Source organism: Vulpes vulpes, chromosome 3, assembly GCF_048418805.1.
Source record: "Vulpes vulpes isolate BD-2025 chromosome 3, VulVul3, whole genome shotgun sequence".
NCBI lineage: Eukaryota > Metazoa > Chordata > Mammalia > Carnivora > Canidae > Vulpes > Vulpes vulpes.
The window spans coordinates 47,544,398-47,557,829 of record NC_132782.1 but is presented as its reverse complement, the minus strand read 5'-3'; the positions used below and the strand labels follow the sequence as shown (position 1 = coordinate 47,557,829).

The following is a 13,432-nucleotide window of genomic DNA, read 5'->3' as shown; positions in this document are numbered from 1 at the left end:
AAAAAAAAAAGGACCCCCCCCCCCCCAAAAAAAAGGACCCCAAATAAAGTTCAAATATATTTGAAAAAATGTATAAGAAAAAGTAAACATTCTAAGAAAGTTAATAGCAGTAAGATTATGGAGGATTACTTTATTTCCATTTCTCTAAAAAATTTCTACAATTACATGCCATTACCATTTCAAGAGACAAAAATTTACCTTCATTTAAAAAATCTGATTTAGTCACTAATCCTAATTACAATGCACACACATTTTTTTTTTTTAAGTTTCATTTAATTCCCTCAAGTAGTTCCTTAAATGCCAATGACAGCCCAGGTTCTGCAATGAGAATTAAGAAAAGACTGGTATACAAAATAGACAAGGTCTATACTTTCAGGGAACTTCTAGTCTGGGGGAGAAATTAACAGAGTAAGTACACTAACAAATTATGATCAATGTATTTCTTAAGGAAAACAAGGGGGATGAAATTTCAATTAGCTCACTAGGAGCGTGGGTGGATGGCAACTATATGTAAATAACACTGAAGACTCAAAGGATGAGAAATAAACAGTGGAGAAAAGGCGGGTATAGGTATAGAGGGTGGAGAAAGCATTCCCACAGATCAGCATGTGTGAAGGGCCTAGCTACTGAAGTGCTAGAGTTAGAAGAATTAAAAAATGAGAGTGTAACTAAGGGAGATAATAAAGTGGCAGACGTAGGAGGGAGAAATAGATAGGGACCAGATCTGGTCTCCGTAAAGAATTTGGAAGCTAAGTGTGATGGAAAGCTACTGAGGCAGAGAGGGGCATGATTTCATTTTTTAAAAACCACTCTGTTTTATGAATTGGAGAAGAGCAACAGCAGAAATAAGGCAATCACTATGGAGATGAGATTAATAATGAGGTAATAATGATACGTCAGAGTTTAATAGTGAGTAGAAAGTTAACAGAAAAGTTAAGAACGGAGTGACATTAACTAAATAATGTCATACTTACAATCTTGTCTAAAAGAAACTTCTCTTTCCAAGGATGCTGCTGCAGAAGCAGGCAAAGGCTGTTCATTACCATGTCACATCCTCCCTTCCACAGCACTGCTGACTAGGAAGGCAGTGAAGGGGAAAGCACCTAACTCAGGAAAAGCCAATCCATAAGCATGCTGAAAGTATGCTTATGGATTGGCCAAGTTAACATTTAGGATGTCCTTTCCCTTCATGTTTGAGGTATACTATTTATCGTAAATTTGAGTTTAGGAAGGGCACACAAGAGATCTACTACTACAACAGTAGCTCACAATGGCTGTATATCCCCACAGGGTCAGTCTATAGCAGCGATCTTGACTTGTTAGAATGCAAACACTAAGAATTTAGGCTGTTATTCATTGTTGTATCCTCACTGCTTACAACCGAACCTCAGACACAGAAAGTGAGTAAATATTTGCTCAACAAATGAATTCAATCCAGGGAAGGGTACATGGAGAAGTCAGTCAGTCAGAAGGGTACATGGAGAAAGAGGTAACGAGAGGTCACCAATGACCCTTTGGTAGTGGAAAGTTGTCATGGTCTCTATTTCTCTTAAGCTTCTTAAAAAAAAAAAAAAACCAACATACAGCTTTATTGAGATATAATTCACACATCATACAATTTGCCCATTTAAAGTGTATAATTCCATGGTTTTTAGTATAAAGTTGCACATAAATAACCACCATCTAATTCCAGATTATTGTCTTTACCATATAAAGCCCATATCCTTTAGCAGTCATTCCCTAAGGCTTGGACAACTATTAATCTACTTTCTGTCTCTATGAATTTACCTATCCTGGACATTTCATAGAATTGAAATTACAGAATATGTGATCTTTTCTCCATTTTTTTGTATTTTTAAAATTTAAATCAATTTGCCAAGAATATGTGACCTTTTCTGACTGGCTTATTTCAGGTAGTAAAATACTTTCAAGGTTCATCATGTTGTAGCATGAAGCAGTACTTCATTCCTTTTTATGGTATAATACTATTCCATTGTATGTACAGACCACATTTGTTTACCCATTCATCAGTTGATGGGCATCTGGGTAGTCTGTTTTGGATATTATAGGTAATGCTGCTATGAACACTCATGTACAAGTTTTTGTGCAGACACTTATTCTTAATTCTCTTGGGTTTTACCTAGGGGTGGAATTGCTGGGTCATATGTTAATTGTCTAACTTTGAGGAACTGTGAAACCACATTCCAAGGTAGAATGCACCATTTTACATTTCCTTTAGCCATGCAGGAGGATTGCACTTTCTCCATATCCTCACCAACACTTGATACTTTTTATTTATTTTTGTTTTCACACTTATTAAAAAACCAATCCTAGTAGATTGAAGTGGTATCTCATTATGGTTTTGATGTGGCATTTCCCTAATGACTAATGATGTTGGTTATATTTTTTATTTGTTTATTGGTCCTAAATGCTTTTTTTATGATTTGAGGATAATACTGTTACTAGTTTAAAGCTGGAGAACAAAAGGGAATTGGGAAAATTATTCAAGATACTAAGAGAAAAAATGTGAACACTGACATAAAATGTTGGAGAAAACAGTTGATCACAATGAACTCAATTCTATAAATATACCTGTATATAATGAACACCTCCACATAATAATTCAAAGGCAAAATAAGAAACCATTCTACATCTATATTGAACAGGGCTGCTTTACAATGTTGTCTTCAGTAATTTTTTCTTCCTTTCTTTTTACTCTATCAGATCCCCTCATTCTTGTGACAAATCTGGGGTTATGTGAAAGTACCAACATTCTTCCCTATCTAACACACAAACAGAGCTTGTGCTGCCCAATCACAGAACCATATTCCCCTACCCAAAATGATTAATTTGGGCATAAGCGTGCAATCAAATCTTAAAAAAAAAAAATTTATTTATTTATTTATTAATGAGAGACAAAGAGACAGAGAGAGAGAGAGGCAGAGACACAGGCAGAAGAGAAGCAGGCTCCATGCAGGGAGCCCAACGTAGGACTCGATCCCAGGTGTCCAGGATCACACCCTGGGCCGAAGGCAGGCATCAAACTGCTGAGCCACCCGGGCTGCCCAAATCTTACTTAATCAATCTTCCCTAGACCTTCACTAGAACTCTAACCGCAATTAATACCAGTTGTGGCCCTAGACTTACGGGTTATGAAAGCTTATGCTTAAACTAATGCGAGGTGGGTTTCTGTTCCCTGAAACATAACCACATAGTATAAAAATCAGCTCTTTTAGCCTAAAGTTATCAGACTTTTTTCTTTTTTAAAGATTTTATTTATTTATTCATGAGAGACACAGAGAAAGAGAGGCAGAGACACAGGCAGAGGGAGAAGCAGGCTCCATGCTGGGAGCCCGATGTGGGACTCGATCCCAGGTCTCCAGGATCATGCCCTGGGCCGAAGGCAGATGCTCAACCGCTGAGCCACCCAGGCGTCCCTAAAGTTATCAGACTTAACTTGGGTTTTATACTTACTAAAAAACCAAGAATAATGTAACAATTATTTGAAAATATTAAGACTATATTTTACTTGCTTTTCTGGACCAGTAACAGCTGAAAATGACCACAGAAGACCAGGGTAAATAGGTAGAATGGGTGGCAAACAGGATAGGGTCATTTAATAAAACTAAGGAAACACTACCTATAGAGCCATCAAGATACAACTACCATTAACTAAATAAATTTAGATAATACCTACTTTAAGGAATCAAAAACACATGCAATAAAAACTAAAACAAGTATTCAGAGTAGATACTGAGCAACTAAAGTTCTCATAAAGTAGGAAACTGAGATAGAATGTGATTTGCTATCTAACATTAAAAAATATGCCTACCACCAAATTATGGGATTCTGACTTTTGTTAATAAAAATCAAATTCCGGGTTTTTCAAAACACATTATTGAAAATGCAATTTATGTTAGGTTTAATGTAAATTAAATTTAGGGTAAAAGCGACAGCTAGTAAAATTTTGGTTTAATAGTAAATAAACAGTAATAGAAAAAGCTTAGGTTTTAAGTAGTCAAGCCACTCTTGTATTACCAGTATATCTATGACCTTAACTCTTTTTTCATCACAGGTACTAACAGTGTACATCAAAACTATTTTCTGGTTAAATTTACAATCTTGTGGGAAAAGTTACAAACTACATTAGGTATTTACTAACCTATTTACAACACAGAAATTAGATAAATGAAGTCAGAAACTAGTAATTTTGCCACAATTTGATTGAAGCACACAAGAGAAAGGCTTTTACTTGAGTGTTAATGAACAGAAAAGGAAGCCTTCCCCAATTCATGTGATGTGATTGGAATTATGGTCCACAGCAGTACAAAAGGAACTACAAACAAAATGTTATTCTGACAAGGAATACGAGGGATTATTTGGATATAATGAACGATGAAGCAAGCTGGAAGAAATAAAGAGCTTCCATTCACTGTATATACTACATGTCAGGCACTATTAAGCATAAACGGTTTAGAGAGATTCAAAAAATAAAAAATAAATGGCTAGAGATATTAAGTTAACTTCCATAACTATTAAATGGAGGAACCAGAGTTCAAATCCATGCTTTAACTGTTACAGTCTTTTAAGAGATTTTATGAATTAAGGGGATCCCTGGGTGGCTCAGCGGTTTGGAGCCTGCCTTTGGCCCAGGGCGTGATCCTGGAGTCCCGCGTCAGGCTCCTGGCATGGAGCCTGCTTCTCCCTCTGCTTTGTCTCTGCCTCTCTTTCTCTATGTCTATCATGAGTGAGTAAATAAATAAATAAATAAATAAATCTTTATGGGAAAAAAAAAAGAGAGATTTTATGAATTAAAAGTGACAGTCGGGATCTCTGGGTGGCGCAGCGGTTTGGCGCCTGCCTTTAGCCCAGGGCGCGATCCTGGAGACCCGGGATCGAATCCCACATTGGGCTCCCGGTGCATGGAGCCTGCTTCTCCCTCTGCCTGTGTCTCTGCCTCTCTCCCTCTCTCTGTGACTATCATAAATAAATAAAAATTTTAAAAAAAAAAGTGACAGTCCTCTCTTACAGAAGCAACACTAATAAAGACAGTGGCTCTCAAAGTGTGACCAATAGGTTTCTGTAGAGATACTGAAGCCTTTTCAGAGGGTCCACAGATCAAAACTATTTTCATATTACTACTAATATTTACTATGGTTCTAATATTTGCACAGCAATGCAATGCAGTGGGTAAAACTGCTGGTGTTTTAGCATGAATTAAGACAATGTCACCAAACTGTTTTAAGTACACACTGTATTTCAGTTAAGAAAACAAGAAACATGGGTGCCTGGATGCTCAGTTGGTTGAGTGTCTGCCTTTGGCTCGAGTCATGATCCCAGGGTCCTGGGATGGAGCCCCCGTAGCCCAACATCAGGCTCCCTGCTCAGTGTGGGGTCTGCTTCTCCTCCCTCTACCTGCCACTCCCCTTGTTTGTGTGCTCTCTTGCACTCTCTCTCAGATAAATAAAACAAAAATTTTAAAAAAGGCCAGCTCACTTAATGTCCCTGACAGTACAGTAAAAAATTACCTTTTTAAAAACTGGCCCTTTCTTTAAGTTTTGTGATAAAATGGGGATTACACATAAACTACTGCAGCATACCCACTTCTGCATAACAATGACTGTCTAAAGGAAAAAGTTTTTGTATGATTGAGTTGCAAACTGAACTAGCCATTTTTTTCATAGAACACCATTTTTACTTGAAAGAACGACTGACAGACAAATTATGGCTATTCAGACAGTGTCTGGCAGATGTTTTCACAAAAATGAGCAAAGTGAGCTTATGGCTTCAAGGAAAACAACTTACAGTGTTTCTTGCTAATGATAAAATTTAAGCTTTCAAATGAAAATAAGAATTTTGGAAAATCTGTATCCATCACTGTGAGCTTCACAAATTTCTAATATTCAAGCTTTTTCTGATGAACTACTTGATGACACTGACAATAATTGGTGAATTTTCACTGTATAATAAAATGTGCCACCATTTGGAAGATCTGCATAACTCTGTGAACTAATATTTTCCAAATGACCAATACATGCTATTACAAAATCAGGCATGTGCAAAAGATACAATCCAAGTGCAAGATAGACCTATAAATTTTAACATAACAGAGTATGAAAGGCTCACTGATGTGGCCTCAGATTCCATATTGCAACTAACCTTTAAGAAACTACTATTTTGTGGAGTTCTGGTATAGTATCAAACAAAATTTCCATAATAATATGAAAAGGCTATTAAAACATCCTCCCTCTCCAACTGCCTGTGTAAAGTGGGATATTCTTCATATACTTTAACCAAAACAGCATTATCACAAAAGATTGAATTCAGAAATAGACATGACAATCCAACTATCGTTTCTTGAGCCAAATATAGGAGACTTCAAAACAAAACAAAACAAAACAAAAAACAAACAGAACAAAATTAAACATGGCTCTTTTCACCACATTTTCTGGGTTTTAGAAAATAAGTTATTTTTCATTAGAAATTTGTTTATATAAAAATATAAAATAGCTTCATTGTTATTTTTATGAGCTAATATTTTTTTAAATTCTTGTTTTAATTTCTGAAATGACAGACTTTTTTTTTTTGAAATGACAAATAGTGATAGAAACCCACAAACAAAGCTCTTTCAGGATCCCTAATTTTTAACAGCGTAAATAGGTCTTCATCCTGCAAAGCTTTGAAAACTTCTGGACTAAAGCCATTAGAAGTGTGTGTGTGTGTATCTTATTTAGTAGATGCCAATATAAAGATTGGCATCTCATATTAACTAAAAAAAAGGGAGTCTCCACTAATCCTTTTACTAACCAAATCTAAGTGAAAGACTATAAATGTGTTCTCTAGACTTTAAAGTCCACAAAAGATACACAATTTCAAAAATCTCTCTGGGAGAAAAAGGAAACTTACTGAATAGCTATTATACCCCATGGACTATGCTTTCACATATAACCTTTTAATCAACTTTGAGACTTGTATCAAGGCTGAAAGAAGTTTAAAACAGGTAATATGGTATGGTATAAATAGTACAGAATTTACTTTGACATGTACCTGAATTAAAATCATTCCCTTAATGTAATGCTATTAAGTCACTTAACTCTAGAGAGTTTTCTTCTATAAAGTAATTCCTATTATTAGACTGAGAGAAATGAGAATACAATTAAAAGCATATACAGTATATGCTTCTATCATACTTCTCTGTTCCAAAAGTAAACCAGCAAATGCCAAAATCATCATTCAAGACTAGACTTGATGACACTCTCATTTTACCATCATAGTCCTTAAGGCAGATGAATGCTGCTCCAAAAAAACACTCAAAAATATTTTGAGGACCCACAGTAACTATCAGGCATTAGAAATCAATGCTTAAAAACTATATGCACATTTTTCTAAAGTACTTTCATTCTTTTGAACCTAACTCACTCCTACAACTCTTCCCAATCTTGTATATATATGTTCATTTGACATTCTAGAGACTATGAAAAACGAAGACATTTTGATATCTCAAAGAAAATTATCAATGAAGCAATTCTGAAATTGCTTGCCTTGTAAACCAGGAAAGCTGACAGGGAGCACAAAAACAATTATTTAATTCCTAACTATATTTCTATTAGATATTTCACATTGTCACATGCCTGGACTATTATATGAAAAATTAGACTGCAGTTATTTTAAGTATAGTAAATATGTTCCAAGATTTGTGATGAGAGAGGTCAGTCTCTAAAAGTTAACAAGACTTAATAGCTTAACAATGCTTTTCACTCTGTATGGTTACAAACTACCAAAGCTGGTTAACAACAACAAAATAGCAGATCAATTTATTAAACTCTTTTTTTTAATTTTATTTACTTATGATAGTCAGAGAGAGAGAGAGAGAGGCAGAGACACAGGCAGAGGGAGAAGCAGGCTCCATGCACCGGGAGCCCGATGTGGGATTCGATCCCGGGTCTCCAGGATCGCGCCCTGGGCCAAAGGTAGGCGCCAAACCGCTGCGCCACCCAGGGATCCCAATTTATTAAACTCTTGCCAACCAAGCAACTGTTTATTTCTAAAGTTCAGAGAAACACAAGTGTCCAGTCATTTAATATTTTATTATTTATTTTTAGGGTAAGTTTTTTTCTCAAAGTTGTGTTTTTATAAGATCTAATTAATTTCTTTTTTTGAAAAAAGATTTGAGAGAGGGCATGTGAAAGAGAGCACACGCCCACAAGCAGAGGGAGGGCCAGAGGGAGAAGTGGACTCCCTGCTAAGCAGGGAGCCAGATGTGGGGCTCCATCCCAGTGACCCTGGGATCATGACCTGGGCCGAAGGCAGACTCTTAACTGACTGAGCCAGCCAGGTGCACCAAGAGCTAATTATTTTCTAACAATTTATGCTATTAGAACTTGGGATATTCTCGGAACTACTGTAAAAATCATGGATTGTTTGGAAAGTCTACAAAAGAATCCCTGCTCTACTTTTAAAACATAAACTAGGGACGCCTGGGTGGCTCAGCGATTGAGCACCTGCCTTTGGCCCAGGGTGTGATCCTGGAGTCCTGGGATCGAGCCCCACATCAAGCTCTCGGAATGGAGCCTGCTTCTCCCTCTGCCTGTGTCTCTGCCTCTCTCTCTCCCCCTCTCTCATGAATAAATAAATAAAATCTTAAAAAAATAAAATAAAATAAAAAACCATAAACTAGATGAGCTTTATTTGATCTATCCTGACAAATATTTTAAGTTTGGTCACTACCCATTTCCTGTGTTGTGTTCAGTGTACCCTTTCTATGGTTACTTTTCTCAACCTAGTTAACAATGATCCTCTACCACACTGCAAGAAAGCAGTCAAGCCCTTAACATCATCCAAGAATTCCCATAAATTATTTTAAATGAATACTGATATACGTCTTCTTTAATACTTTTGTGTTTCAAGAATTTAGCATGATCACATTTTGGAAGAGCCAGAATGGTAGATTGAAAGGTAAGAATGAGCATCATATTGAAAGCTCTTAATCAGTTTCAACTTCTAACACTTAAAAATTATGACTATTAGAAGGGTCAATGATTCCCTGTGGTCAAACTACTCTTCAATGAGCAATTACAGAGCTCTACGTTAAACCTCTTCCCTTTTATTTTCAGTTCAATGTAACTTAAGTTCTGTATGGACACAGAGAAAAAACAAAGAGCCAACTGCAAATACGGGAGTAAAAGAATCAATTACAATGAATCCTATTAAATCACTCTAACCCTGAAGCAAAAAAGCGAAAAGTGATAAAATGCTCAGGGAACTGCTAGCATCTTCCTAACATGAAGCAGGTGTCAAGTACCTCTGTTTTAATAGATTAAAGAATCTTTAAGACTGACTCTCAAGGTCACACACAAAGTTAGAGATCATTAGATCACACTAAACTCTAGGACTTTGTACTCTATGTCATTATCAAACAGTATCAGATCAAACTGAAAAAATGGTAATTACCTCATTCTATATGCTGTTCTATATCTGAACTGTCCAATAAGAGAGCCAATAGCTGCATATGGCTATTAAGCAAATGAAATATAGCTAATCCACACTGAGATGTGCTTTTTAAATTTTTTTCTCATTTTAATTTTTTAAAAAAATTTATTTATTCATGAGAGACACAGAGAGGCAGAGACATAGGCAGAAGGAGAAGCAGGCTCCCTGCAGGGAGCCTGATGCAGGACTCTATCCCAGGACCCCCAGGGCAGATGAGCCAAAGGCAGATGCTAAACCACTTGAGCCAAAGACAGATGCTCAACCATTGAGCCACCCGGGTGCCCCTGAGATAATGCTTTAAGTGTAAAATACAAACCGGATTTTGAAGACTTAGTATGAAAAGAATATAAAATATCCCAATATTTTTTATATTGCTGATGTTATATTGGTATTTTGGATATATGGGATTAAATAAAACTCACTGGATAGTAATGGTCCATACTTCTTTACAAAAAACTCTCAGTGAAACAGATGTCATCATTGAGACCTAAACCCAAAGTAGGATTTTCTTAGAATCTATTGTAGCAAAACATAGTAACCATACGTGGAGGGGAAGGTTATGGGGATAATAAGTGTTCTGAGGGACACGGACATATAGATAATTAAATACACAAAATAGGCCATTTTAGTGTTCTCTAAAGATGATAAAAAGTTGCTATCTCATTACAGGTGTATGTGACTTTGAATAAGTGAGGAGAAAGTACAGTTTCCACTACAGTCATTTTCCTAGGTGAAACAGTGAAAATATCCCTATTTCTTTTGTACCCACAGGGTTATCAAAATCCTCAAGGATGTCCCTAGGCACTATAAACTTCTCAAAAAAATCTGGTTAATGTGTTTATAGTTATTTTTTAAAAATCACTTATAATATTGTTCTAATAGAGTCAGCACAATCTTATTTTGACTAAAGTGATAAGAAATTGACAGTAAGAGGAAACATCAAATTACCAAAAAAAAAAAAAAAAAAAAAGGATCACTTTAGAACAGTTTGGCAATCCCAGAAAAGGTTACGTTTAAAGTTACCCTATACCACTAGTTCTACTCCTTAGGATATAACCAAAGAGAAATGAAAACATAGGTACACACAAAAACTATGTACATAAACGTTCATAGCAGCATTACGCATAACAACTAAAATAAAAAAAATAAAAAAAATAAAACAACTAAAATAGAGTGGAAACAACGCAAATGTTCATCAACTGATGAACGGATGAACAAGATGTGGTATATCCATAGGCTGGATTATTATTCAGCATATTACTCAGCCATAAAAAGGAACGAGGTGGAACAAGGCTGTTTTATTTTTGTTACATGTGTAAACCCTGAAAACATTATGCTACCTAACAGAAGCCAGTCACAAAAGATCACATACTATGTAACTCCATTTATAGGAAATACCCAGAACAGGCAAATCTAGACAGAGAGTAAAGGGAAATAGAGATTCTTTTTGGAGTGATAAGACCATTTTAAGATTGGCTGTGCTAATGGCTGCACAGGGTTGTATAGCATAGGAATCACATTTCAATGAAGCTGTTTTTTAAAAAAAAATGCAGCCAGAAATGTAGATGAAGGGAAAGCATCAGAACTTGTCAAGCATCTAATCGCTATTTTTTAGATTTTGTAACTTGAGGTATTTATGTTTTTAAATTTTGTAATTGTTTTCATTCTAAATATTGATATCAGTAAAAAATTTCCTTCATCACAGTATTACACAAGTAGGTAAATTTAATGAAAAAATCATAAGTTGTACATTTAAAGTGGTGATTATTATGGTATGTGAATTATATCAATAAAGATGTTAAAAATTTTCCACACACAAAAAAAAGGATCACAGGATAATATCTCACATTAACAATCACAGAATTAAGAACCACATCCTCAGGTATTTTAATAGATCCTCAAACTATGAAACTCACTGAAAACAACACAAACTACCTTAAAGATTGCATGGCTTTGTGAAAAGCCCCCCAGGATAGTTACTATCTCGGTCAAGCAAATGCTCAAAGTTCAGAAACAGGTGATGGGAATTTGAAGATTTTAGTATAAAAAAGTACAGAGGGGCAATACAAAAACTACTACTTGACCACTTTTCTTTTAAAAGCTACATTCCTGATGCAGGCACAGGATGCATGTATTAAAAAAAAAAATAATCGATTTACCTAGACTCTCAACACTGAAGGGAAGAAAAGTCTATCAAAATTCTGTGATTGGTGTGTGTGTGTGTGTGTGTGTGTTTTACCCACACACCTCATGTAGCCTAACCACCTGGGGGGGGGGGGAGAAGCTGTATCGAAGATAATCAAGGGTTCCCCCCCACACACCCTTTTAAAATAATAAAACGTGATGGTGCCATTCCAGAGCCCACCCCATCCCCCACTACCACCACCTGCAGGTGGAGGGAAAGGATACTGTAGACTAGAGGATGACAGCTTTGTATAACCCTGTGGACTTTATACATAAGAATGCAGCTGGTGGTCTCTCAGGAGGGGGTAAAGAGATTTGTGAGCAAGCTGAAATAAGGGGTATTCTTTGCCTGGAAGAGGGCACACCGTGAGCCACATCTTGAATCAGCTATATCCAGAGTAAAACACAGGCCGCTGGAAGGCACTGTTAGCATCCACCAGGATGGCCTCTCACGCCGGGGGTGTTTTTTTTCAACGGAGAAGTTGACTCCTGTAGTTTGGACATCGGGGGGAGGCAGGGGTAAAGCGGGAGTCGGGAAGACCAGAGAAAACGCCTTTAAGTGGAGACGACTCGGACCCCGCAGGGGAAGTTCCGAGCCCCGCTCGGTCGCCGCACGCTCGTCCCCCCCCCACCTCCCACCGCCCTCCTCACGCGGCGCCAGACGGCGGGGCCCGGGGCAGAGCCGGAATCTCCGCCGCGGCCCGGGCCGGAGCCGGGGCCGGGGCCGGGCCGGGGCCGCGCGGCACACGCACGCCTCCTCCGCGCTCGCCGCGCCCGGCCTCCCCGCCGCGCGGCCCAGCCCCTCGCACCCGCGCCGGGCCGGCTCCCCGGGGCAGGGGCAGGCCTAGGCCGCGCCGGCCGTACCCCGGCACCTCGCTCCCGGGCGGAGGGGGACCAGGCCCGACACAAACTTCCCGGCGCGTTCGCAGAGGCGTCACGCACGGGCCGGCCCCCAGCGCCCTTCCCCCGCGGCCCGGCGACGGCACCCGCCCCGGCCCCCCACGCCCGGAGTCCCGGCGGACATCGGCCCGAGGCCCGCGGCCCCCGCCCCGCCGGCGCCCCCGAGTTTACCTCCAAGTCGCGGCCTTTGTTCTTGAAATTCTTGAGCCGCTGGTTGTCCAGTTTCTCGTTGTCCGCCATGGCCGGGCCGGTGACTCCTTCCCCCGCCCGGGCCCCCGCGGGATCCGCCCCAACCACCACGCCGCACCGACACTCCCAGGAACCGGGCCGCCGCCTCAGCTGCAGTGCCCGCCGCGCCGCCGCTTCCTCCCTCCTCTCCGCTGCCTCCGCCGCGGCCTTCTCCTCCTCCTCTCCCCGCCCGCCCCCCCGCCCTAACCCCGGCGCGACCGCAGCTCCGCCGAAGACAACTGCGGGGCCGGGCGGCGGCAACGGCGGCGGAATGTGCTGCCGGCTGAGAGGGGGAGGCAGCCTCGATCTGAGGGCCCCGGAGCCGCGGCCACGCCCATCGCCGCCAGCCCCGCTCGCCGATTGGCCAACCGGGCTCCGGTGCGCTCGACCAATCAGAGAGGACGATGGAGAGCGGGGGGCGGAAGAGAAAACGGAAAGGGGAAGCGAGCGGCGCGGGGAGGAAGGGCCGCGGCGGGGGGGGCTGGGAGGGGCGCGGCGGGGGCAGGGCGGGGAGGGACCACGTGCCCGGGAGCCGCCGGGAGGAAGCGAGAGGGAATTGGGCGACTTGAGGGGAGGCGGGGAGGGGAAGGGGAGGCCCGGGAACGAGGTGGTTCGCTCCTGTTGCCGGGGC

At 40.1% G+C, this 13,432-nt stretch overlaps 1 protein-coding gene across 3 annotated transcripts in view; it reads right to left on the bottom strand.

The window, feature by feature from the left end:
• The window catches only part of KPNA4 (karyopherin subunit alpha 4), a 61,399-nt gene extending 48,327 nt beyond the window's left edge, over positions 1-13,072 (bottom strand). Inside the window, exons 1-2 of one of the 3 annotated variants that reach the window (XM_072752376.1) lie at positions 12,745-12,989; positions 12,023-12,162 (exon numbers count right to left, since the gene is read on the bottom strand). In XM_072752376.1, the coding sequence (XP_072608477.1) occupies positions 12,023-12,106 (84 nt within the window). In that variant the 5' untranslated portion in view covers positions 12,107-12,162; positions 12,745-12,989. Of the gene's footprint in view, positions 1-12,022; positions 12,163-12,744 lie in introns of all 3 variants that reach the window. The other 2 variants (XM_026016450.2, XM_026016449.2) reach the window with 2 other exon arrangements.
• Positions 13,073-13,432: the final 360 nt, after the last annotated feature.